Genomic DNA, 25,585 nt, shown 5'->3' on the forward strand with positions numbered 1-25,585 from the left:
TGTCTTAAGTTAGTTCATGATTAATAACAAAGAAATCCCGAGAGTTTCCTGTGAGCTGTGTACAGTAAGCTCATTCTATAGTTTTTTTTTTAAATAATCGATATAAATGTAACTTAAAAATTCCTACACAATTCGAAAATTTGATGATTAGGTCATAATATTAATCTCAATTGATATGGAAATTTGCACCACTCGGATACCGTGAGATCTATTTATTATGATTTTTTATTTTTTATTTTATGCTTAAAAAATATGTTTATTCATCCTACACTCGAAAATTTTATATTTCTACAATTATCTGTTTATTTAACACGTGTTATCAAAAAAATATTGGAATAATAACAAGTGCTTTGCGAGAAATCAAAATAAATAACAAATAATTTGAGACCAATACTTTTAAAACTGCTACGCTCAAAATAGCTACGTTCAAAAAGCCTAATGACAATACTTTGAAAGTCAATATTAATAAAAAAAACGTCACCTTTCTCACTTGTTTGACCCTGACATATCCCATCCATACAATTGTCAAGAGTGACGTTCCTTCAAAAACGTCACTTTTGTCACTTGTTTGACACTGCCATAGCCCATCCATACATGTCAAAAGTGACGTTTCTTCAAAAACGTCACTTTTGTCACTTGTTTGACACTGACATAGCCCATCCATACAAGTGTCAAGAGTGACGTTTCTAAAAAAACGTCACTTTAGTCACTTGTTTGACACTGACATATCCCATCCATACAAGTGTCAATAGTGACATTTCATAAAAAACGTCACTTTTGTCACTTGTTTGACAACGACATATATCCCATCCATACAAGTGTCAAAAGTGACGTTTCTTAAAAAAAAAGTCACATTTCTCACTTGTTTGACCCTGACATATCCCATCCATACAAGTGTCAAGAGTGACGTTTCTTCAAAAACGTCACTCTTGTCACTTGTTTGACACTGACATAGCCCATCCATATATGTCAAAAGTGACGTTTCTTTAAAAAAAGTCACTTTTGTCACTGACATATCCCATCCATACAAGTGACAATAGTGACGTTTCATAAAAAACGTCACTTTTGTCACTTGTTTGACACCGACAATCCCATCCATACAAGTGTAGTAGTGACGTTTCTTAAAAAAATTTCAGCTTTCTCACTTGTTTGACCCTGACATATCCCATCCATACAAGTGTCAAGAGTGACGTTTCTTAAAAAAACGTCACATTTTCACTTGTTTGACCCTGACATATCCCATCCATACAAGTGTCAAGAGTGACGTTTCTTCAAAAACGTCACTTTTGTCACTTGTTTGACACTGCCATAGCCCATCCATACATGTCAAAAGTGACGTTTCTTTAAAAAAAAAGTCACTTTTGTCACTTTTTTGACACTGACATATCCCATCCATACAACTGTCAAGAGTGACGTTTCTTAAAAAAACGTCACATTTTCACTTGTTTGACCCTGACATATCCCATCCAATTCCATACAAGTGTCAATAGTGACGTTTCATAAAAAACGTCAATTTTGTCACTTGTTTGACACCGACATATCCCATCCATACAAGTGTCAAAAGTGACGTTTCTTAAAAAAACGTCACCTTTCTCACTTGTTTGACCCTGACATATCCCATCCATACAAGTGTCAAGTGACGTTTCTTCAAAAACGTCACTTTTGTCACTTGTTTGACCCTGACCTGACATATCCCATCCATACAAGTGTCAATGTCAAGAGTGACGTTTCTTCAAAAACGTCACTTTTGTCACTTGTTTGACACTGACATAGCCCATCCATACATGTCAAAAGTAACGTTTTTGAAGAAACGTCACTTTAGTTACTTATTTGACACTGACATATCCCATCCATACAAGTGTCAAAAGTGACGTTTTTGTTTGAAGAAACGTCACTTTTGATAGTTCATGAAGGACCAAAAATCGTGATATTAAATAAAATTATCAGTTTCGTACGGTAGTTCCCACGCTAGCCCAGTGCGGATTGGGGACTTCACATACACCTTTGAATGTCTTCGCGGTACAGTAGACTTTTTAAACTTAGGTCAGCTAAACGTGGGACACATGTCGTTAGAAATTTCGCAATTTATACATTTTAAACTTAGGTCAGTTGAGATACGTCAAATATTAGTTATAGAAACGATATGGATCGGATATATCAGTGTCAACAAGTGTCAAAAGTGACGATTCTTAAAAAAAAACGTCACTTTTGCCACTTGTTTGACACTGACATAGCCCATCCATACATGTCAAAAGTGACGTTTCTTTAAATAAAAAAGTCACTTTTGTCACTTGTTTGACACTGACATATCCCATACATACATGTCAAAAGTGACGTTTCTTTAAAAAAAAGTCACTTTTGTCACTTGTTTGACACCGACATATCCCATCCATACAAGTGTCAAAAGTGACGTTTCTTAAAAACAAACGTCACTTTTCTCACTTGTTTGACCCTGACATATCCCATCCATACAAGTGTCAAGAGTGACGTTTCTTCAAACACGTCACTTTTGTCACTTGTTTGACACTGACATAGCCCATCCATACATGTCAAAAGTGACGTTTCTTTAAAAAAAGTCACTTTTGTCACTTGTTTGACACTGACATATCCCATCCATACATGTAAAAGTGACGTTTCTTTAAAAAAAAGTCACTTTTGTCACTTGTTTGACACCGATATATCCCATCCATACAAGTGTCAATAGTGGCGTTTCATAAAAAACGTCACTTTTGTCACTTGTTTGACACTGACATATCCCATCCATACAAGTGTCAAGAGTGACGTTTCTTCAAAAACGCCACTTTTGTCACTTGTTTGACACTGACATAGCCCATCCATACTTGTCAAAAGTGACGTTTCTTTAAAAAAAGTCACTTTTGTCACTTGTTTGACACTGACATATCCCATCCATACAAGTGTCAAGAGTGACGTTTCTTAAAAACACGTCACCTTTCTCACTTGTTTGACCCTGACATATCCCATCCATACAAGTGTCAAGTGACGTTTCTAAAAAAAAACGTCACTTTAGTCACTTGTTTGACACTGACATATCCCATCCATACAAGTGTCAAAAGTGACGTTTTTATTTGAAGAAACGTCACTTTTGACAGTTTATGAACGACCAAAAATCGTGATGTTAAATAAAATTATCAGTTTCGTACGGTAGTCCCCATGCTAGCCCAATGCGGATTGGGGACTTCACATACACCTTTGAATTTCTTCGCGGTACGGTAGACTTTTTAAACTTAGGTCAGCTAAACGTGGGACACATGTCGTTACAAGTTTCGCAATTTATACATTTTAAACTTAGGTCAACTGGACGTAGGAAAAAAGGTCGTTAGTATTTTCGTGCACTAGCAGACATTTAATTGCTGGTGACTGTACGCGTACGCTCGTATAAAACGCTACTCTGTAACCGCCCTAAGATACCTTCATCCTATCCAATCCGTTGCTTTGCGGCCGTGCGGCCTTGAGTATCGCCATCGCTTCCCCTCCCGCCCCGCGCCGATCATTTAAATAATTTAACGATAGCCATTTTTACAATTGTGACAAAAGCTCATTGTATTAATAGGAGATTCTTTGACGTTGTGATAACATTAATTACAGGCTGTATGGTGCATTAAAAAAATATACTGTAGAATTAATGCGCGTGGGGTAAAATACGTTATAATTGTTTAAAAAATAGTAAAAATAAAATCCCCTGGTTTTTTATTTTATTAGATTGAGTAGAATAATTGGCGTAACAATATAGTGGAAAATCACCAAGTGTTTAATTAATGTTGTATTGTAATTATTTATTTCAAACATTTTTATTGCTCGTGACGTATGCACCACTAAAAAAGTGGTGCATATTTTACTTACAGTGTAAAATATTTAGTTATGCCTTTTGAACAAAAAATCGCTACTGTAGAATTTGATGTTTACATCTTTTTAAAAACTAAATTTTTAAAATTTTTTTTTCCACAAATCTCAATATATTTTTTAGAGATTACTTTACACATACATTCACAAAATAGTGTTCTATTATATTCCAAACACAAATATACTGTAGGATATAATGTGATGCTCTCGAACAATTTAAAGTTTAGTAACCGGCCTATCAACGAACTTTTGCCGAGTAATGTTAGTTTAGCCCAGGCGGTCTAGCATGAGTGGCGTTCTCGCGCGCGACTCCAACATCTGGCGTGACTTCAAGTATGGACTCGCGCGCGAGAGCGCAACTCATGCTAGACCGCCTGGAATTATTACGGGGCCGTAAACCGGATGATTACTCCGAGTTAGTGCCCCGTTTACGACGCGTGTTATTCGAGTGCTTAATAGCGCTAATGCTTAACACTAGATCAAATGTCAGTCGTAAACGCAGTCGCACGTACACGTATTAGTGAGTGGGGCCGTAAAGTTTTTAGCTATTAAAATATGAAAACTAAAAGCGGTTTCATATGACGTGAAAAAAGTGACCAATTCGCAGTCTTCAGTCGTATATAACGTTGCATTAAATTCTGTTTATCCAATCTAATCCATGTCGTTGTTGTAAGTCTGTCTGTAATTCTATTACTTATATGGACTTAATAACTTACTGTTTACCAACTCAACGCTAACCACGACAGATTGTCATCGCCTCTACTGACGATTTTAGCTACGAAGCGGGAAATATCAGCTACATACGTGCTTTGGCGTCGGCGTAGGTTTTTTTAGTGTGAATGATATACGAGCACTAATAGTACTTTACTATATATATATAGCTTTCACGAATCATGAATATCTCAGACAAGAACAATTCTATTTTCCTCGAAAATAAAACGTCGTCTGTCAGAAACCTCTCAGCTCTAAGTATACTTATTTCGCTTCCTTCCTACCCTTTCCAAAGCTTATTATCGCGAAAATTCACTTCGTATTTGGCAGTACCCGACTTATTTCTCCCTGGGGCATTTTATACGAAACATCTTTAAGAGGCTTGTAAGTAAAAAAAAAAGAAGTTAACAAGAACAGCTGCCGGTTGCGTCCAAGCGAAAAATATTGATCCTAAAAGCGGCCAATGACCTACCTTGACGGTTATACTGTACGTATACTGACATGCTATTTAACATTCGTATATAATGCGGGTCGAATATTAGACTGTCAGCGTCAAATGCATTGAAGCTTAGATATATTAGGAATTTAGAGGACAGGCTGGCGTTGGAAAGATAACAATTCGGTCGTCGGATATAGATACATTAAAGTAAAAGTTGGTACATCAAGTCGCAATGGAATAAATGTACCTAAAATCGGTGAAACAAATTCTGGGTACTTGGTGATTTTAACACGCATCGACATAATGTAGATTGTAGGTAACATCTTTGGTTTGAGTTAAATGAATAAAGGTTTTATCTGGACATTTCATAAGTCCTAGCAAAATTGACTATCGTGAACTGATGACAATCACCTGTAGGTACCAAGATAAAATGAAATTCTATTTAGTCATTCAGATGACTATGCTTTTGTAATTCAATAACAATCAACAACAATATCACTACACACTAATACACCTTATAATATAAAGTCCCCGCCGCGTCTATCTGTGTGAATGTATGTTTGCGATAAACTCACAAACTACTGAATGGGTTTTCATGCGGTTCTTGACGATTGAGGAAGGTGTAAGTGTATAATATGTTAACCCGTGCGATGCCCGGGCGGGTCGCTACTCGCTAGTGATTACTATAATGAGCGATAATGTTGAATTGATCTTTTTCTCCCACCTAAGTTCTCGTTTCGTTAGGTACAAATTCGACGTCAGTGCCTCGTAACAAAGGAGTTAATTAGTTCGTGTATAAAGAAGCCAAGTGCTTGTTTTTATCAGTTAATTTATGTAGACGAAACGAGGCCCGGAGCGCCAGGTTTTCAATTTATGTGCCTTCAAAAACACGCATTTATGTGATAATGGAAACATGCAGAGTGTAGACAATTTTGCGCAGCGTAAAATAAACAGAATAGGACGTTTTTCTCTGTTACTAGGTGGAGTGAAGCGAACAGTAATTTAAAATTTTTTGGCTGGGAAAATTTGTGTTATATCAGAGAAAGGACTCGTATTTGAACACGTACTTTGCTCAGACACAGTCAGAAAGGAGCTTCCTTCTGTAAGTGGAATATGTGTACCTACAAACAGTCGCCGTCAGATATATCGGAGCGTCCAAAATGGTCACAAATATCTGAACACGCCTCTATTGTCACGGCGTTAGTGGGTGTTCACATATTTTTGAGCACCTCAGCCGCTCCGATATATGTATCTGATAGCGACTGTACAAACGCATCAAGAGTTAGCGACCAAAGAGCTTGTAGACGGTCTTCCTCACTTTAAAACAGTTTTGTAAAAATGGCTGATTTTTTTTGACTAAGCGGCGTGTTGTGAAAATGTGACCTTTATTTATAGGTTCATATATAATTTCCATTAAGAGTGCTATTACATTTCGGGGATGAGCGAGTTTAGGTATTTTACGCGCTGCGGCAGGCCCCGCGATCTCAGGTCGCCGAACCCTTCCACCGCATTTTCCCTCGGTCGCACTACAATGATGGATTAAACATTCTTGATCCGAACGTGAAGCACATTGAAATCAATCATAACAACACTAACTGTACTTTAATATCAAAGTCCTAAAAATGTTATTTGGTACGAAAATACTAAATCCAGTGCAAATATACATACTTATGTAGGTCATTATTACTAGAAAGAAATTATACGTACTTACTTAGGTACTCGCTTATTTTCATTTTTCGTCATTGCATATGGTATAGGTTGTATAGTGAAACTATTTTAGCTATATAATAAAACCTTTAATTTGTATCTTAAGTTTAGAAACGAGCTGATACTAAGCATCTGATGATGAAGCCTGATGATGATGATGAAGGTGGTCACGGATACCAATCAACCATGTAGTAACATGATTAGGCTCGTTTGATTCGTCTCAACAAGATCTTTGGCACTAGGTGACACTCAGGGTCTGATAATGGAGCTGGAAGATGGCCACTGGTACCAGTCAACTATGCAATTAAACCACTTCGTGTTTGAGCTCGTTTGATTCGTCTCAACAAGATCTTTGGCACTAGGTGATACTCAGGGTCTGATAATGGAGCTGGAAGGTGGTCACCGGTACCATTCAACCATGCAACTAAACCACTTCGTGTTTGGGCTCGTTTGATTCATTTCAACAAGATTTTTGACACAAGATATGACTCAGGGTCTGATGATGGAGCTGGAAGGTGGTCACCGGTACCAGTCAACCATGCAACTAAACCACTTCGTGTTTGAGCTCGTTTGATTCGTTTCAACAAGATCTTGGACACTAGGTGATATTCAGGGTCTGATGATGGAGCTGGAAGGTGGTCACCGGTACAAGTAAACTATGAAACTAAACCACTTCGTGTTTGGGCTCGTTTTATTTATTTCAACAAGATCTTTGACACAAGATAGGACTCAGGGTCTGATGATGAAGCTGGAAGGTGGTCACCGGTACCAGTCAACCATGCAACTAAACCACTTCGTGTTTGAGCTCGTTTGATTCGTCTCAACAAGATCTTTGACACTAGGTGATACTCAGGGTCTGATGATGGAGCTGGAAGGTGGTCACCGGTACCAGTCAACCATGCAACTAAACCACTTCGTGTTTATGCTCGTTTGATTCGTCTCAACAAGATCTTGGACACTAGGTGATACTCAGGGTCTGATGATGGAGCTGAATGGTGGTCACCGGTACCAGTCAACCATGCAACTAAACCACTTCGTGTCTGGGATGACAACCTTCCAGCTGCACATCAGACCCTGTGAGTACTATGTTGTGTCAAAGATCTTGTTGAAACAAATCAAACGAGCCCAAACACGAAGTGGTTTAGTTGCATGATTGACTGGTACCAGTGACCACCTTCCAGCTCCATCATCAGACCCTCAGTATTATCTTGTGTCAAAGATCTCGTTGAGAGGAATCAAACGAGCCCAAACACGAAGTGGTTTAGTTGCATGGTTGACTGGTACTGGTGACCACCGTCCAGCTCCATCATCAGACCCTGAGTCCTATCTTGTGACAAAGATCTTGTTGAGACGAATCAAACGAGCCGAAACACGAAGTGGTTTAGTTGCATGGTTGACTGGTACCGTTGACCACCTTCCAGCTCCATCATCAGACCCTCAGTACTATCTTGTGTCAAAGATCTCGTTGAGAGGAATCAAACGAGCCCAAACACGAAGTGGTTTAGTTGCATGATTGACTGGTACCAGTGACCACCTTCCAGCTCCATCATCAGACCCTCAGTATTATCTTGTGTCAAAGATCTCGTTGAGAGGAATCAAACGAGCCCAAACACGAAGTGGTTTAGTTGCATGGTTGACTGGTACTGGTGACCACCGTCCAGCTCCATCATCAGACCCTGAGTCCTATCTTGTGACAAAGATCTTGTTGAGACGAATCAAACGAGCCGAAACACGAAGTGGTTTAGTTGCATGGTTGACTGGTACCGTTGACCACCTTCCAGCTCCATCATCAGACCCTCAGTACTATCTTGTGTCAAAGATCTCGTTGAGAGGAATCAAACGAGCCCAAACACGAAGTGGTTTAGTTGCATGGTTGACTGGTACTGATGACCACCGTCCAGCTCCATCATCAGACCCTGAGTCCTATCTTCTGTCAAAGATCTTGTTGAGACGAATCAAACGTGCCCAAACACGAAGTGGTTTAGGTGCATGGTTGACTGGTACCGTTGACCACCTTCCAGCTCCATCATCAGACCCTCAGTACTATCTTGTGTCAAAGATCTCGTTGAGAGGAATCAAACGAGCCCAAACACGAAGTGGTTTAGTTGCATGGTTGACTGGTACTGGTGACCACCGTCCAGCTCCATCATCAGACCCTCAGTACTATCTTGTGTCAAAGATCTTGTTGAGACGAATCAAACGAGCCCAAACACGAAGTGGTTTAGGTGCATGGTTGACTGGTACCGTTGACCACGTTCCAGCTTCATCGTCAGACCCTGAGTTCTATCTTGTGTCAAAGATCTCGTTGAGAGGAATAAAACGAGCCCAAACACGAAGTGGTTTAGTTGCGTGGTCGACTGGTACCGGTGCCAACCTTCCAGCTCCATCATCAGACCCTCAGTACTATCTTGTGTCAAAGATCTTGTTGAGACGAATCAAACGAGCCGAAACACGAAGTGGTTTAGTTGCATGGTTGACTGGTACCATTGACCACCTTCCAGCTCCATCATCAGACCCTGAGTCCTATCTTGTGACAAAGATCTTGTTGAGACGAATCAAACGAGCCGAAACACGAAGTGGTTTAGTTGCATGGTTGACTGGTACCGTTGACCACCTTCCAGCTTCATCACCAGACCCTGAGTTCTATCTTGTGTCAAAGATCTCGTTGAGAGGAATCAAACGAGCCCAAACACGAAGTGGTTTAGTTGCGTGGTTGACTGGTACCGGTGACCACCTTCCAGCTCCATCATCAGACCCTGAGTCCTATCTTGTGTCAAAGATCTTGTTGAGACGAATCAAACGAGCCGAAACACGAAGTGGTTTAGTTGCATGGTTGACTGGTACCGTTGACCACCTTCCAGCTCCATCATCAGACCCTGAGTTCTATCTTGTGTCAAAGATCTCGTTGAGACGAATCAAACGAGCCCAAACACGAAGTGGTTTAGGTGCATGGTTGACTGGTACCGTTGACCACGTTCCAGCTTCATCGTCAGACCATGAGTTCTATCTTGTGTCAAAGATCTCGTTGAGAGGAATAAAACGAGCCCAAACACGAAGTGGTTTAGTTGCGTGGTTGACTGGTACCGGTGCCAACCTTCCAGCTCCATCATCAGACCCTCAGTAATATCTTGTGTCAAAGATCTTGTTGAGACGAATCAAACGAGCCGAAACACGAAGTGGTTTAGTTGCATGGTTGACTGGTACCGTTGACCACCTTCCAGCTTCATCATCAGACCCTGAGTTCTATCTTGTGTCAAAGATCTCGTTGAGAGGAATCAAACGAGCCCAAACACGAAGTGGTTTAGTTGCGTGGTTGACTGGTACCGGTGACCACCTTCCAGCTCCATCATCAGACCCTGAGTCCTATCTTGTGTCAAAGATCTTGTTGAGACGAATCAAACGAGCCCAAACACGAAGTGGTTTAGTTGCGTGGTTGACTGGTACCGGTGACCACCTTCCAGCTCCATCATCAGACCCTGAGTCCTATCTTGTGTCAAAGATCTTGTTGAGACGAATCAAACGAGCCGAAACACGAAGTGGTTTAGTTGCATGGTTGATTGGTACCGGTGACCACCTCCCAGCTCCATCATCAGACCTATATATTCTGATTCTGACATGTCATCAAAAGCATTTGTATTCAGCCATTTTTTAATTTAGTACCTATAAAATATCAGATCATTTCAAATATCTTTAATGCTGTCCGGTAGTTACATACTATACTATAAAACCAAATACACAGTACTAGGATCAAAGTTACTCAGTCGCCGTATACACGCACTGTCACGCACACAGTATAGCATTTTACACGGCGCCTGCCGCACACAATGATAAAAAACCTCGTCGTCGCCGTTGAAAACGTGCGGAGCCGACCGACACACGTCCTACCTCTACAAGCTCTGCCGCGGCACTGAGCTCACGACCGCGCGTCATCGGTAATATTAGAGTCGTTTTCAAAAAATTGCCAAAAAATTATAGTAGAATTTCATAAACACTAATGTATACCATCAGTATAAGCAAACGCTGTAGATTGCTTGAGTATGAAAATGACTTCGATATTAAGTAGAATTTCGTAGGAATTGACACTTGTTTCGGAGAGAAAATTGAGTTTGTTTTTCTTCGATTTTCTCTTTCTCAAAGGTATTTAGGAAAAATGTCAAAAGTAATTCCTAATGTACAGGGTATTAGTAATACAAAATAGCCAGCTTTACTAGAGTAAACTTCTCAACATTTACAAATACGAGCTCACAATTTAGTGCTTCACGTGGTTTTTCGGAAACAACCATCAGAAAAAAAATCATTACTAATTTAATAAGCCCTTTTTCCAATATTTAAAAAGTAATTCCTAAAGATAAGAAGACGCTTTTACCGTAACAAGTACTCATTGTTTCTAATAATGACCCTAAAGTACTGAATGTCATCGAGGAATATCATCAATTTTGCATTATTTTGACTTTTCTTGTTGGAGCGCTCTTAATGAGGTTAAACGCAATAAAGACACTGCCTCTTAATTCAACATGTCAATTGAATACCGCAGACGTAATACTAGATATATCATATACAATACCAAAGAAAGGAACATGCCAATTAGGGATCAAACAATGTTTCATCATAACATTTCATGGCACAAAGGAGCTGCCAAAATATGATACCTTGCCTAATAAGGCATCTTATAGCGGACGGTTGGCGATATAGCAAAACGTGGTTAATCCCAAATTTACCAGTAGGCAAATTTACCAGTAGGCAGACCGGGTTCGCAGTAAAGAAGCTGAAAACATACGATATACGTTTCTTCTTCCACAATTATCATATACGGATATTGTAATGCAGTAATACAGTATATCATTTATATCGCTCGCGTCCGATAAAAATGTGATAAATCTCGATAAAACGACCATGATCGCTATAGTATAGCGTGCAAGCATTCAATCGGTCACGGTTCACGGTGCAACATTCATCATTCATTGCAGTTGCGTTTGGACTTTGGAGGCGTGATTTGAAATTATGTACTAGGTTTATTAGGATAATTATCATGCGTAAGAATATGGCGAAGATTAGCCGATTTGAAAGCTAAGAGGGCTAGAAAAGCTAGAAAGAAAAGGGGAAGTAACAGAGTTGACATCAAAAGGAATCACTCGTCTGAAGCTTACTAGTTCAGTAGCATAAATAAATAGGTTTGTATAACCTTTCACAATAATGTAGTTTAAGAAAAGGAAATGAAATTCCCAGGGGACTTGAATGTCCCGCAATCAGTGACCCGCGTCCCACGGTCGTCCGGTGCGGAAGCTCAAGTGAATTCACTCGTGTACAAGATTCGTTTAATAACTACTTACGAGTACTATTATTCTTTAAAAGGGGGGAAAGTAGGAGGGGGACAGGGGGTGAATTTAGGAAAAAACTATTAAGTGTAATCGTAAAGAAAATAAAAATTCGCAACGACAATAAAAAATACTTCTTCGGCAAGCATTATTTCACGGTCATTCGACGAGAAGTGGAAACGGAACCAATCAACGAGCCATAACAATTGTGTCTTTAACCCGGTACGGATTTATATAGACAACTTTGTACAGTCGCCATCAGAAAAAATTGAGCGGCCAAAGTGTTCAGAAATATCTAAATACGGACTTTAAGGTCTCGATAATAGACGTTTTTTCAGATATTTGTGAACACCTTGGCCGCTCCGATATATCTGACGGAGACTGTACAAGTGCATACCTTCCGATATTTTAAGATGGCGGTTCAAACTAGTTCAAAGACAAATTTAACGAAAACCTTTCCCTCTATTCCCTCAACTAATTCAACAACAACAATGAAACAAGATTGGTCAATCAATATGGAAACTAGAAGCTCCCCTTTCTGCATTCACCAGAGCATTCCATTGCCAAAATGTATTTAAAATTAACAACTGTATTACGACTAATAAGTGTAAAAAATTTTAAATTCAATTAGTTTGTTTCAAGTGTCTGGTGATTCACACTGCAGTATACCAAAAATACTGCATAAAGTAAAATGACCTGAAAGGGCTTACGTCCGTTTCTGACTTTAATGGAAATGTGACTTTTCCGACCTGGACAAAAAGATAGTCTGTCCGGCTTTTAGCTAGCCATAGCTGCTATTCTCATTTCTCCATTGCCTCAGTGGTACCAGTTAGCAGTAGAACCTCGAGATAAGTAGCAATTCTATATAACCAGAGATCACGCTTTCACTGGTTACACAAGGGAGTTGAGCTTAGAAAGTGATATAATGGCAGCACAATTCATTCAGGGTTTTTGTTACACTGCCCTTTTTGTTATACATGTACTTTTTGTTATACACGTACTCGTTTTGTTTAACTGTAGCATTGTATGCGTTTTGTATGTTTACGAGTGTATGGAATATGGCTTTAAAAATAGCGCGCAATAACAGAGTCAATTTGTATACAATGCAAATTGTTGTAAAGCGTGATATGACTTTAAATCACAAATCACAACTGATAATTGTATGAGTCATATTTATTTATTTTACAGTATGTATTTATACATAGCTGATATAGCGAGGTAGAAATATTAGATGTTATTAACTTATTACTCCCACGATAGAGAATAGACAACAAACGAAATATGAACCCTTTCACTGTCTTATGTTGCCAACCAATAAACTTCCTTGAGATTATAATATAAGTAAACTGCATAAAGTGCCAAAAAATATATACAATTCCACACAGATAATATACACTATACTATACACACGAAAAACATAACCTCTCTTAGTCGGGTAAAAACACGTATGTGCCTATATAATGTACGAGGGGTGTTCAAAATATTCTCGGTATGAGAATGAAAACAAACAAGTACGAAAAGTTTGATATTTTTATTTTTCAATATACTCCCCCCCTATGTTCATACACTTAAAAGATCGATCAATTTTTTTTTTAATCCCTCGTAAAAATATTTTTTATCTTTCGTGTAAAAATGCTCCTCCACTGCCGCCTTCAATGCTTCATCGTCAGAAAATTTATTTCCACGCAGATCCTTTTTAAGATTGGGGAGCAAAAAGAAGTCGCTGGGGGCTAAGTCCGGACTATACGGTGGGTGAGTAACAGTTTTAAACCCACATTCAACAATAGCTGCCTTGGCAATATGAGCAGTATGGACGGGGGCGTTGTCGTGCAGAAGCAGAATACCTTTGGTTAACTTTCCTCGCCTCTTTTCTTTAATTACATCCTTTAATTGACGTAGAATGTTAGCGTAGTACTGTCCTGTGATATTTACACCTTTTTCTTTATAATCGATTAGTAATACTCCTTCACAATCCCAAAATATCGTGGCCATGACCTTGCCAGCTGAAGGGATGACCTTGAACTTCTTGGGATGAGCTGAACCCTTAATGTGCCACTGCATGGACTCTTGTTTACTCTCTGGGTCATAATGATGAACCCAGGTTTCATCTCCAGTAACTATTCTTTGCAGCACCTCATCAGGATTTTCACCGCACAGGTCAATAAAATCAGAACAACAAGCTACACGCATGTCTTTTTGAAGCCGAGTCAGCATTCGCGGAACCCATCTTGCACTTACTTTTGACATATTAAGATGGTCATGTATAATATCATGTACGGTACCAATAGAGAGATTGGTTACTTGTGCTATAGATTTTACCTTCACTCGACCATCTTCCAATATAAGTTTTTCCACTTTATCAATATTTTCTTGTGAAGTAGCTACTACAGGCCGGCCAGGTCTAGGGTCATCTTCAATACTCTCCCTTCCGCGTTTAAACTCGCTTGACCACTTTTGAATGGTAGATAAAGAAGGAGCAGACTCACGGTAAACACAATCCATTTCCTCTTTTATGGTTTTTTGATTTTTACCCTGTTTTGTCAAGAATTTTATCACGCATCGATGTTCTAATTTAGTTAACATTGTCAATTCGCACATGATGTTCATGTTTGTTCAGCAATTGCAGAAAAACAAAAGACTATCTCGGTTCGAATTATACTTTTTTTTAATGTCAATGAATAAACCTTAGCGGCCAGTAACGAAATAAATTTTAGAAGAGGTCGTAAGATATCAATACCGAGAATATTTTGAACGCCCCTCGTATGTATAAGTAAAATGCTTTCTCTACAATGCTATTAGGCTATTACAGACACAGCATTAGCGCAGGTTTCCATTCAATTGAGACGTGAGACCGAGCCGAGACAATATAGATACAGCACTGTGGGACATATTAGCATGTATCGATCCCCGTGGAACTTACAAGTCCTCATTTCGTATTCTTTTATTTTCTCAGGTCGCGCGCTTCCTTCATTTTGTTCGTGGATTTTCCGTGGAGTGGGTATTTCATCAAAGACATATGTATGCCGGCTTTCGGTCTTTTTGCTGTTTTTTGTCAGCAAACAATCTCATGATAACATTAGAATGTCATCTCTCTAACTCACGAAAACCACCTTCGCCGGTCTCAAAATACCATGCTTAGGTGACCACTGACCACTTTGCTATCTGTAATGTCCTAACGATACAATACTAACCTGTTTCTACAAAAAATCCTCCGGAAGTAATTGATACCGGTATTTATTTAATTGGATTTTCTAATGTTAATCGTAGTGATGTATTTTGTAAAGTATATGACATGAAATCATCAGATTACCAGACTAAAATACAATATAATGCAGAAATAAGCGCGAAATCAAAATAAATACAGCTTTATTTGTTGAAATGTACACCGGCACTCGGTTCCTTCCTGCCGTAAGCGAAGTAGGCTACCAGGTGACATTATTGCGACAGAACGTCCAAATCACAAGAAATATATTGCTGCAAACGAGATTACACTTATACCTAAACTATTAAGATAAACGGAGCTGGTGGTAAACACGTACACGATAGTAAATCAGGTTTTATCTAATTGAATAATTTTGTTACACGGTTCTATAATAATGGCCTGAGAGCAAAGAAACCTAATATCCCATTTATATTAAACTAGCGACCCGCCCCGGCTTCGCACGGGTTAACAATTTATCCATAAACCTTTCTCTTGAATCACTCTATCAATTAAAAAATACCGCATCAAAATCCGTTGCGTAGTTTTAAAGATCTAAGCATACATAGGGACAGACAGACAGCGGGAAGCGACTTTGTTTTATACTATGTAGTGATGATACCCCCTTTATTTCATGTGTGCGAAGTGATATATTATAGAGGTGAAGATTACGGTTCTTATAAGGTTTCAGTTACTGTCAGAGAGACCCAGTTATGTCAGTAGAACTTGATTTTCGTTATATTTTTTATGGTTATTCACTAATATGAAATCATGTAAGATTCAAAATGTTGAATCAAAGCTGACGTTGATGTTTTCACAAAAGAAAATTAGGTATTTGTAAATATAGAGATAGATATCTTTATTTGCATACCAGTATGTTACATAAATATGACGATATTAAAAACAAACAAAGCTTTATTAATAGCTTATTAAGAGTTATAATTAGCCGGCTTAGTGACGCAAAATAATGAAGGATGGCGTAATTAAAACGGGAGATAACACAGAAAACATTGTTTGTCAATGTTAGTCGGTTCACGGAAATTTTAGCTTTCCATTATCACTCGGGGCGTGTTTTCCCTCTTACAAAGAACATTTATTCCTGACATTATAGACAAAGACACTGGCCGGATACGCCATACTACGGAAATCGTTTGAGTATCTATGTGCGCACCTCATGTTAATACGCATCAATGTGTGTGTAAGATCCTTAGGGTGGTCAGTTGAAAATATTTTAGCGTAACCATGGCAACGTGATGCAAGAAAAAGTTCTGTTGTCATTTAGGTACAGTCGACATCACAAATGTCTGAACACGCCATTATTATCAATATCTATCTGAGCACGCACTCTAACGTGTGTAAATATTTCTGAGCACCTCGGCCGCTTCGTTGATACATACGAGGGGCGTTCAAAATATTCTCGGTATTGATATCTTACAACCTCTTCTAAAATTTCTTTCGTTACTGGCCGCTAAGGTTTATTCATTGACATTAAAAAAAAGTATAATTCGAACCGAGATGTTCTTTTGTTTTTCTGCAATTGCTGAACAAACATGAACATCATGTGGGAATTGACAATGTTAACTAAATTAGAACATCGATGCGTGATAAAATTCTTGACAAAACAGGGTAAAAATCAAAAAACCATAAAAGAGGAAATGGATTGTGTTTACCGTGAGTCTGCTCCTTCTTTATCTACCATTCAAAAGTGGTCAAGCGAGTTTAAACGTGGAAGGGAGAGTGTTGAAGACGACCCTAGACCTGGCCGGCCTGTAGTAGCTACTTCACAAGAAAATATTGATAAAGTGGAAAAACTTATATTGGAAGATGGTCGAGTGAAGGTAAAATCTATAGCACAAGTAACCAATCTCTCTATTGGTACCGTACATGATATTATCCATGACCATCTTAATATGTCAAAAGTAAGTGCAAGATGGGTTCCGCGAATGCTGACTCGGCTTCAAAAAGACATGCGTGTAGCTTGTTGTTCCGATTTTATTGACCTGTGCGGTGAAAATCCTGATGAGGTGCTGCAAAGAATAGTTACTGGAGATGAAACCTGGGTTCATCATTATGACCCAGAGAGTAAACAAGAGTCCATGCAGTGGCACATTAAGGGTTCAGCTCATCCCAAGAAGTTCAAGGTCATCCCTTCAGCTGGCAAGGTCATGGCCACGATATTTTGGGATTGTGAAGGAGTATTACTGATCGATTATAAAGAAAAAGGTGTAAATATCACAGGACAGTACTACGCTAACATTCTACGTCAATTAAAGGATGCAATCAAAGAAAAGAGGCGAGGAAAGTTAACCAAAGGTGTTATGCTTCTGCATGACAACGCCCCCGTCCATACTGCTCATATTGCCAAGGCAGCTATTGTTGAATGTGGGTTTGAAACTGTTACTCACCCACCGTATAGTCCGGACTTAGCCCCCAGCGACTTCTTTTTGTTCCCCAATCTTAAAAAGGATCTGCGTGGAAATAAATTTTCCGATGATGAAGCATTGAAGGCGGCAGTGGAGGAGCATTTTTACACCAAAGATAAAAAATATTTTTATGCAGGATTAAAAAAAAAAATTGATCGATCTTTTAAGTGTATGAACATAGGGGGGGAGTATATTGAAAAATAAAAATATCAAACTTTTCGTACTTGTTTGTTTTCATTCTCATACCGAGAATATTTTGAACACCCCTCGTATATCTGATGGCAACTGTACTTGATATTGACAACTAATAAAATAAGATTTGCAATTGCAATGTTACAGTATAGGCATTGCTGGTAAATCCAGACTCCTATTTCCTTAAATTCGAATTGAAAATTTCCACACGACCGTAGCAAGGTATAAGGGAGGAAATTACTAATGGGGTACAGGTTTATTCGCAGGCCGGGCCGACTTAATAGGGAGATCGGACCGAATTATGGTCCATTTCTTTTCTTATCTACACCGGCCAGCGCGACGTGTGAATAAGGAATGAGATGCTCCTGATCAAGGACATTAGGCCATTTAGTAAGTTCTATTTACATGATGATAATTAAAAAAAAGTGTTAGTGAGTATTGCATCAATCTGTTGTAAACTTGTATGACACAACATTGTAAGTCACATGAGTGACACATATGTGATATCGGGTATGGCTTGCAAATACTAAAAAAACGTTTTACGAATTGTGGTAAGTTGGTAACTTATACGGTCAATATGATAATTAGTTGAGCAAAATTACTGTAGGTAAAACCTAACCTTTTTATGTACCTACCTATCGTAGTTCAAAATCCGATACAATCACTTGATAAGTAACACGGTTGAATTAACCTAAAAATAAATTGCTATGAGAGTTATGGAACCCTTGTTCTGGCGATAGTTTACTCAAAGGAAGATGTTATAACGCTCTTTCTACTCTATACTCGTTGGCTTTAGGACACAGCTAGGTAACTGATGTGTTTATGCATGAACAGTAATAGGCAAAAATTTTAGGTAGCCTCGTAGATTTGGTAGCTTAAATGTACACATTACAGGCCAGAGGCCAATAGCTCTCAATCTACAATTACTTCTTGAGACTGTTCGTGATGAGAAGGTGTACGTCTTGCCGCTCATCCAATAGCAACATGGCGCCGAGGTATAATAACTCACTTGTCAGTGCCGGCCCGAGCCCTTGATCAGGGTAGAGCGAAATCGGGTTTTGGCGCCCTTCGTTGAAGTTTTCAAGCATATTTTGAGCCCCCGCCACACTCGGTTCTTTTAAAACTTTTTTCTCATTTGCCATTTTGGCGCCCCCCTTGCCATCCGGCGCCTAGAGCGGCCGCTCCACTCGCTCTACCCTGGATCCGGCCCTGCCACTCGTTTGTCCGTGATCCGCGTACTGGCGATGAGTTTGAGGCACTCTACATTACCTCGAACTAAGATGTTCGACGTTCGTGCCCTGTATTCCAACTCTTAATTCTTAATCTACACTTACTTTTTAAGACAGTTCGTGATGAGGAGATGGACGTCTTGCCGCTCATCCAATAGCAACATGGCGCCGAGGTAACCCACTCGTTTGTCGGTGAACCGCGTACTGGCGATGAGTTTGAGGCACTCCAGCTGACCGAAGTGCGCCGGGTAGCCCAGCATGTGGATGTAGAGGAGTTTTGCGATGTTGCGACATCTGTGTGGAAAAAAATGGGTAGAATTTAGGAACATCGAGATCTATAGAATTACAATACTGTTGAAGTTACTGAATGTCTGGAATATGATAGACAACATTGATATTTGTTCTTTCCTTATGAATTTCTCACGTATGTTTCTAAAAGACCCATACCATCCCACAAAAATATAATGTTTTTTTTTTCATTTTAATCTATTCTAACCTAACCAGTAAACAAGCACACAACAAACGGTTTGGATTTATTTAGGATTTTTAATATTAGTAAAGATTTTATATAGGCGTAACCATAATTACCTACATCTTATCTACATGCATTTGATATCGTTGTAATCTGGGTGAGAGTCCCTCGTTTCAAATGGCATGGCATCCAATTATTGGTGTTATCGGAACTCGGCAATTTCATTCCCGCTCGCTGTTGATATCGCCGAAATTGACCCCACTCAAACGTTTGGAAGGCATTGGGGGAGCTAAATTCTACAATTAAGGTTCCGTCACACAGGCGTGAGCGGGGCACGCCGCTTTTACATATAAAACGCTCACGCCCCGCCCGGAAAACGCGCCTGTGTGACAGAACCTTTATTGTCTCCGCGTTACTAAGTACGTAAGTACTACATAGACATACTTTATTTAAAATATTTTGATAGTAACCGGTAAATGGCATTCGGATCCAGATCCACAACTTAATTCCGAAAAGAAATAAGGCGTCAGTTTTCTGCAGAAAAATCTCGATCGTGTAATGTAAACAACACTATACACAGACCACGGCTAGACAATACACGATATTGTCTAGCCATAGAACCTAGAATCCGAATGAACCTAGACTGGAAGATGCCAAGTCCACATCAATTTACAAATCTTGTATACTCGTCAGTGCGCTCGTCCATTCGTCCCTCTGACCGCGAAATTCTTAAAAACAAAGCGTAACGGATGTCAGTTTTATACTGGTGCACTTTCAACGACGTATACGAGATTTTTGTGAATTGTTCAGCTTGTTAAGTCTACGTTGCGGTTTCATTATACCGCGCAATAAAGGACGCTCAAGGATTTTATGCGGTAAGTTATGGAGCCCCTGTATTTGAAAAATATGTTTACGGAAACTTCGCTAAGCTTGTTTATTTTTAGTCACACTGTGAAGAGAAAATTGCCGAGTGTTGGACGTTGAAGACACAAGCTGTTTTTTTAGAATGTGTTGTTTTATTAGAAAAAGAGCCATACTATTAGTTGCCACTGCTGCCAATCTCCGTTCCCTTAGAGACTCTTCGTTTCTCACATACATAATAATTATTTGTCTCAAGATTTTCTTGGGTCATTTTAAACGTAAAAAATATATGTAGGTACTTCTTTCCCCCTCTCATCCGGAAATCGGGTACAACTTCTCGAACAAAGGCCAATTTGGTTTCTGATTATAGTTTATTACGCTTTTAATAATTCTTTATTAGTTATTGTTAATACTTACGTGATCATAATAAGTACCTGTAGCCTCTACTGGCTATTCTATATTATTGATGCAATGGAATAAAAATCCACTTGTAATTTACGATTGTATCTACGAAGTACGACACAACCGCCGTTTCTTTTTATCAGACCTTGAATAGACGTATGTTGGTTGAAATTCAGCAGTCAGGTATTACTTTTCTATTGGTGCGTCCAGATCTTCGCCAAAAGCTTGCGCGCTGTGTAATGTACGATAACATTATGCGTTTCGCAGTAAATGAAATGCACGCACTTGAGCAGGCTTGCGGCAAACAGGCTTGTTTCACAGATCTGGACATAACTTATACCAATTAAACTCACCTCCAAACCGACCCTCTTCTCTGTAAGAGGACCTAATATAAGCACACTCCTTGTTAACCACGCTGTTAACTCTGTCCGATGAGATCCTGCAGCCGGGTCGGCGTTGGCACGGTTGGCCACCCGCGCCTTTTGTCAACCAGAGTTATTCACCACTTCTGACCACAACCTATAGGTACCATCAATAAACTCACCTCCAAACGCTATCCTCTTCTCTGAAAGTGGACCTAATATAGGCGCACTCCTTGTTGACCACACTCCGTTCTTCCGCCGCCGTACGCGCAGCCCTGATTTGCCTGATGAGATCCCGCAGCCGGGTCGGCGTGGGCATGCGCACTGAAACCGGCGCGACTGTTAAGGACGGCACACACATAGAGAAGCGTTGATCAGTGCATTGTTGTGCTTACTTACAAGCTAGGAAGGTGAGGTTAGAAAAGTTTGATAAGAGTAGGTTATGAAAATAGTAATACAACGCAATTTCTAAAGAAGGCACATTTGAAGTAGAAAGCATAGCTTAACTATACGTGTAGAGATAACTATTTTAAAAATGCACGCCCATACCTAGAGAAAGTAAGCTTTGTTAAGGTTTAGGGGTGCCCGAGGTGAGTTAAAACAGAGGTAGGAATTTTGCGGTATTTATAATCGTTTTAAGGCAAGAATGCATATTGAGGGACCAGTTCCACCTCGATAACAGTTATAGATGTCTCAAAATAGACGTTGTGTCAACCTACCTCGGTCTCCCCTAGTAGGTAATCTCAGACCATCGTTGCTTAGAAAAGACTAATTACTACCAAAATAAGTAATTCTCCTCTCCATAAATTGTCCTTGTGTTTATTCTGATCTTTGATCGCGAGCACTAATACTGTTTGTTCTCTTGGGATTCATGAAAAGGACACACGTGGGCGGTCGCGCTAGATTGAGGTTCTATAAGTAGGTATCTATCTACTTTGTACGTTCAGCGTGGGTGTTAGGTACCAAAGGCTATGATTAAAGAAGGGTGTTGCCGGCTGCCACCGCCGATTCAGTCACATTCGAGCATTAGTTGACAGCCTTATTTAGTCTGGCGTTAAATTAAACACAAGTCGTCTCCTTCACGATTTTCGTAGACATCTCTTCTAAATACCTAAAACTGGTATGGATGTGTTCCTCGTGGTCTCTAGAATACGAATTGACCGGTTTTAGTTTATGGAGAGGGGGACGTGTCGATAAAAAGGGGGGGAATGTGGGCGGCCGACCAGCATTGATATTTGTTCACATCTTGAGTCCTATGGGACCGATCGGTTCGTTTCAGGTGTCGTTTGAAAGAGTATTAAACGTGCTATTATTGCTTCATAATAACTGTAGTCATAACTGTAGTCGTTTAGAAAATATTTTAAAATATATGATTTTTTACCGTGCATGGATGGCATAAGTACTGACAAAACATGCGTCTAACTCAATAAATTATAACTTTACCGCAATTAATGTTATTACAAAATATACGAGAAATTTCATTAGCTTTCTAAAAACATAAGGTTTATTGGTGTATGGTATTATATAACCATGTAATGATGAATTTTGTTCAGCATGGGTCACTACGCACCGTCACGTAAATGGCGGGCGACCGACCACAACTGTTCATTGTTTCTCGGGTTCTATTTTACTGATCAATTGGTGATGGATACCATTAGAAAGAATGTTAAATGTACAATAATTGGTTTCTAATAACCGTAGTCATAACTGTAGTCATTTACAAAATAATTGAAAATATATGATTTTTACCGTGCATGGACATAAGTACTGGTAAAACATGCTTCTAACTCAATAGATTATAACATTACCGCAATAAATATTTTCAAAATATACGGGAAATTTTATGAGCTATCCAAAAATATAAGTTTTATTGCTTTATAATGTTGTATAACTAAGTAATCATGAATTTTGTTCAGCATGGGTACTGTGCACCGTCACGTAAATGGAGCCCGGCCATCGTTGAGTTTTCATTATATTTCAGGTTCTATTTTTCTGATACATGGTGGATACCATTTGCAAGCATATTAAATTTTCTGTGAATACTCGATTGTTTGAAATCTGAGGCCCAAAATAACCATTTTAAAAATATTAAAGAAAATGTTTAATTTTTACCTTAGAGGTTTGCTTAGTGACTGAAATAATTTGAGAAAGAGATAATGTAGTAAATATAGCGTGAAATTTTTAGAGTAAAATCAGCAAACTATTTATTAACTTTCCAAAAATATTGTTTAGTTACCGTACAACTATAAACATATATGTAGGTATGCCAGGACCAATTTCGCCAAGCAAGCAAACACACGGCGCGGCGAGCGCCTGGTAGATCAGCAGCATTCTATTATTGTTTGACAGTACATTTTATAATGTAGGTATCCAAAATGATAAAATATCGATATAAATGATGGTTTGTTTGTTTTGTTTTTTTATCACAGGAAACTTAAGTATAGTTTGACTCTTTTGACAAAAGCCCAGTTCTAGGTTCATAACATCGTTAAGTTCGTAGCTTTCATGATTGCAAAACCACTGCATATGAAGTACTTAATATCTGTGTTGTTATTTGACTCACGCGTCTACACGTAAAACGTTTTCAAACCCACTCCGTAGTTAATAATTTAAAATCACCTTTTTAGTGAGATCTGAGGCTTGTGGCGTTAAAGAGATATTTGTCGCCGCACGCTCCAGGATGCAAAATAAGTGACTACTATTTGAGTAGCAGCGTATGTCCACATAATAACTATCCGTGAAGTCCGGTTTTAAGTATAGTAATAGTAAGATAAGGTCAATATTGAGTAAACTATCTATATTATATTTATTTACTATTTTATTTTACGGTCTAATTTATAGTTTTTGCTTACCTATTGATTCATTGGCGTTTGGCATTGTAGTTTTAGCTTGTAAGTATGACTCTATTGACAGTTATAAGATGTACTACGGTATTTAAATAACGCTCGTCTGTAACTACATGATCTTAGATCTATAATAGCGACTCATAACTTCTCTGTTCGACTGTAAGTCATACAAGAGAGTTAAGTAGCGATTGCGATATAAAAAGCTATAAGTAGAAGGCTTTATCACACGTTTAGAAACTTAAGTGCAAATTGCAGATTATTACTCATATAGATGTTAAGGTTGTTCAATTCACTTTGAGCTATAAGCTATAATACTAGCAGCTTAACATGCAATATAGCGCCCAAAACAGCTACTGTAGATCTTAAATCTTTAGATGAACCTTTTAAACACTTTTATCTCACCAGAGCCTGTAAACTGTAAACTAAGACTATAGATGTAGCTATTCTAGAGCCAGGCTGTCTTTAGGTAAGAAAATATGTGCTAAGTGTCGCCTAATTGTTTGTTGGGATTTATATGACGGTGCGCAGTGACCCATGCTGAACAAAATTCATTATTACTTGGTTATATAATATCTTACACCAATAAATCTTATGTTTTTGGAAAGATAATGAAATGTCTCGTATATTTTGTAAATACATACATTAATTGCGATAAAGTTATAATTTATTAAGTTAGAACCATGTTTTAGCAGTACTTATGTGCATGCACGGTAAAAAATCATGTTTTCAATTATTTTGAAAATGACTAAAGTTATGACTACAGTTATTGAAAACCAATTATAGTACGTTTAATATTCTTTCAAATGGTATCTATCACGAACTGATCAATAAAATAAAACCCGAGAAATAATGAAAAGTTGACACCGATCTCCTGCCATTTACGTGACGGCGCTTAGTGACCCATGTTGAACAAAATTCGTAATTACTTGGTTATATAATATCATACACCAATAAAACTTATATTTTTGGAAAGCTAATGAAATTTCACGTACATTTTGTAAGAATATTATTGGAGTAAAGTTATAATTTATTGAGTTAGACGCATATTTTATCAGTACTTATGCCATCCATGCACGGTAAAAAAATCAAATATTTTAAAATATTTTGTAAATTACTAAAGTTATGACTACGGCTATTAGAAACCATTTATTGTACGTTTAATAACCTTTCAAATGGTACCTATCAGCAATTGATCAATAAAATAGAACCCGAGAAATAATGAAAAGTTTACGTCGGTCGCCCGCCATTTACGTGACGGTGCGTAGTGACCCATGCTGAACAAAATTCGTTATTAATTGGTTATATAATATCATACGCCAATAAAACTTATGTCTTTGGTAAGCTAATGAAATGTCTCGTATATTTTGTAATAAAATAATTGCGGTATTGTTGTAATTTATTGAGTTAGGCGCATATTTAATCAGTACTTATGCCATCCATGCACGGTATAAAATCAAATATTTTAAAATATTTTGTAAACGACTACAGTTATGACTACGGTTATTATGAAACAATAATAGCACGTTTAATACTCTTTCAAACGACACCTCACACGAACCGATCGGT

The 25,585-nt window shown here is 38.5% G+C and overlaps 1 protein-coding gene across 1 annotated transcript in view; it reads right to left on the reverse strand.

The window, feature by feature from the left end:
- The window catches only part of LOC134649007 (AP-1 complex subunit gamma-1), a 57,989-nt gene that overhangs the window by 28,557 nt on the left and 3,847 nt on the right, over window positions 1-25,585 (reverse strand). The window contains exons 3-4 of the mRNA XM_063503696.1: window positions 21,356-21,497; window positions 19,182-19,370 (exon numbers count right to left, since the gene is read on the reverse strand). Of these exons, the coding sequence (XP_063359766.1) occupies window positions 19,182-19,370; window positions 21,356-21,497 (331 nt within the window). The remainder of the gene's footprint in view (window positions 1-19,181; window positions 19,371-21,355; window positions 21,498-25,585) is intronic.

The sequence above is a fragment of the Cydia amplana genome, chromosome 6 (genome assembly GCF_948474715.1).
Source record: "Cydia amplana chromosome 6, ilCydAmpl1.1, whole genome shotgun sequence".
In the NCBI taxonomy this organism is placed as follows: Eukaryota; Metazoa; Arthropoda; class Insecta; order Lepidoptera; family Tortricidae; genus Cydia; species Cydia amplana.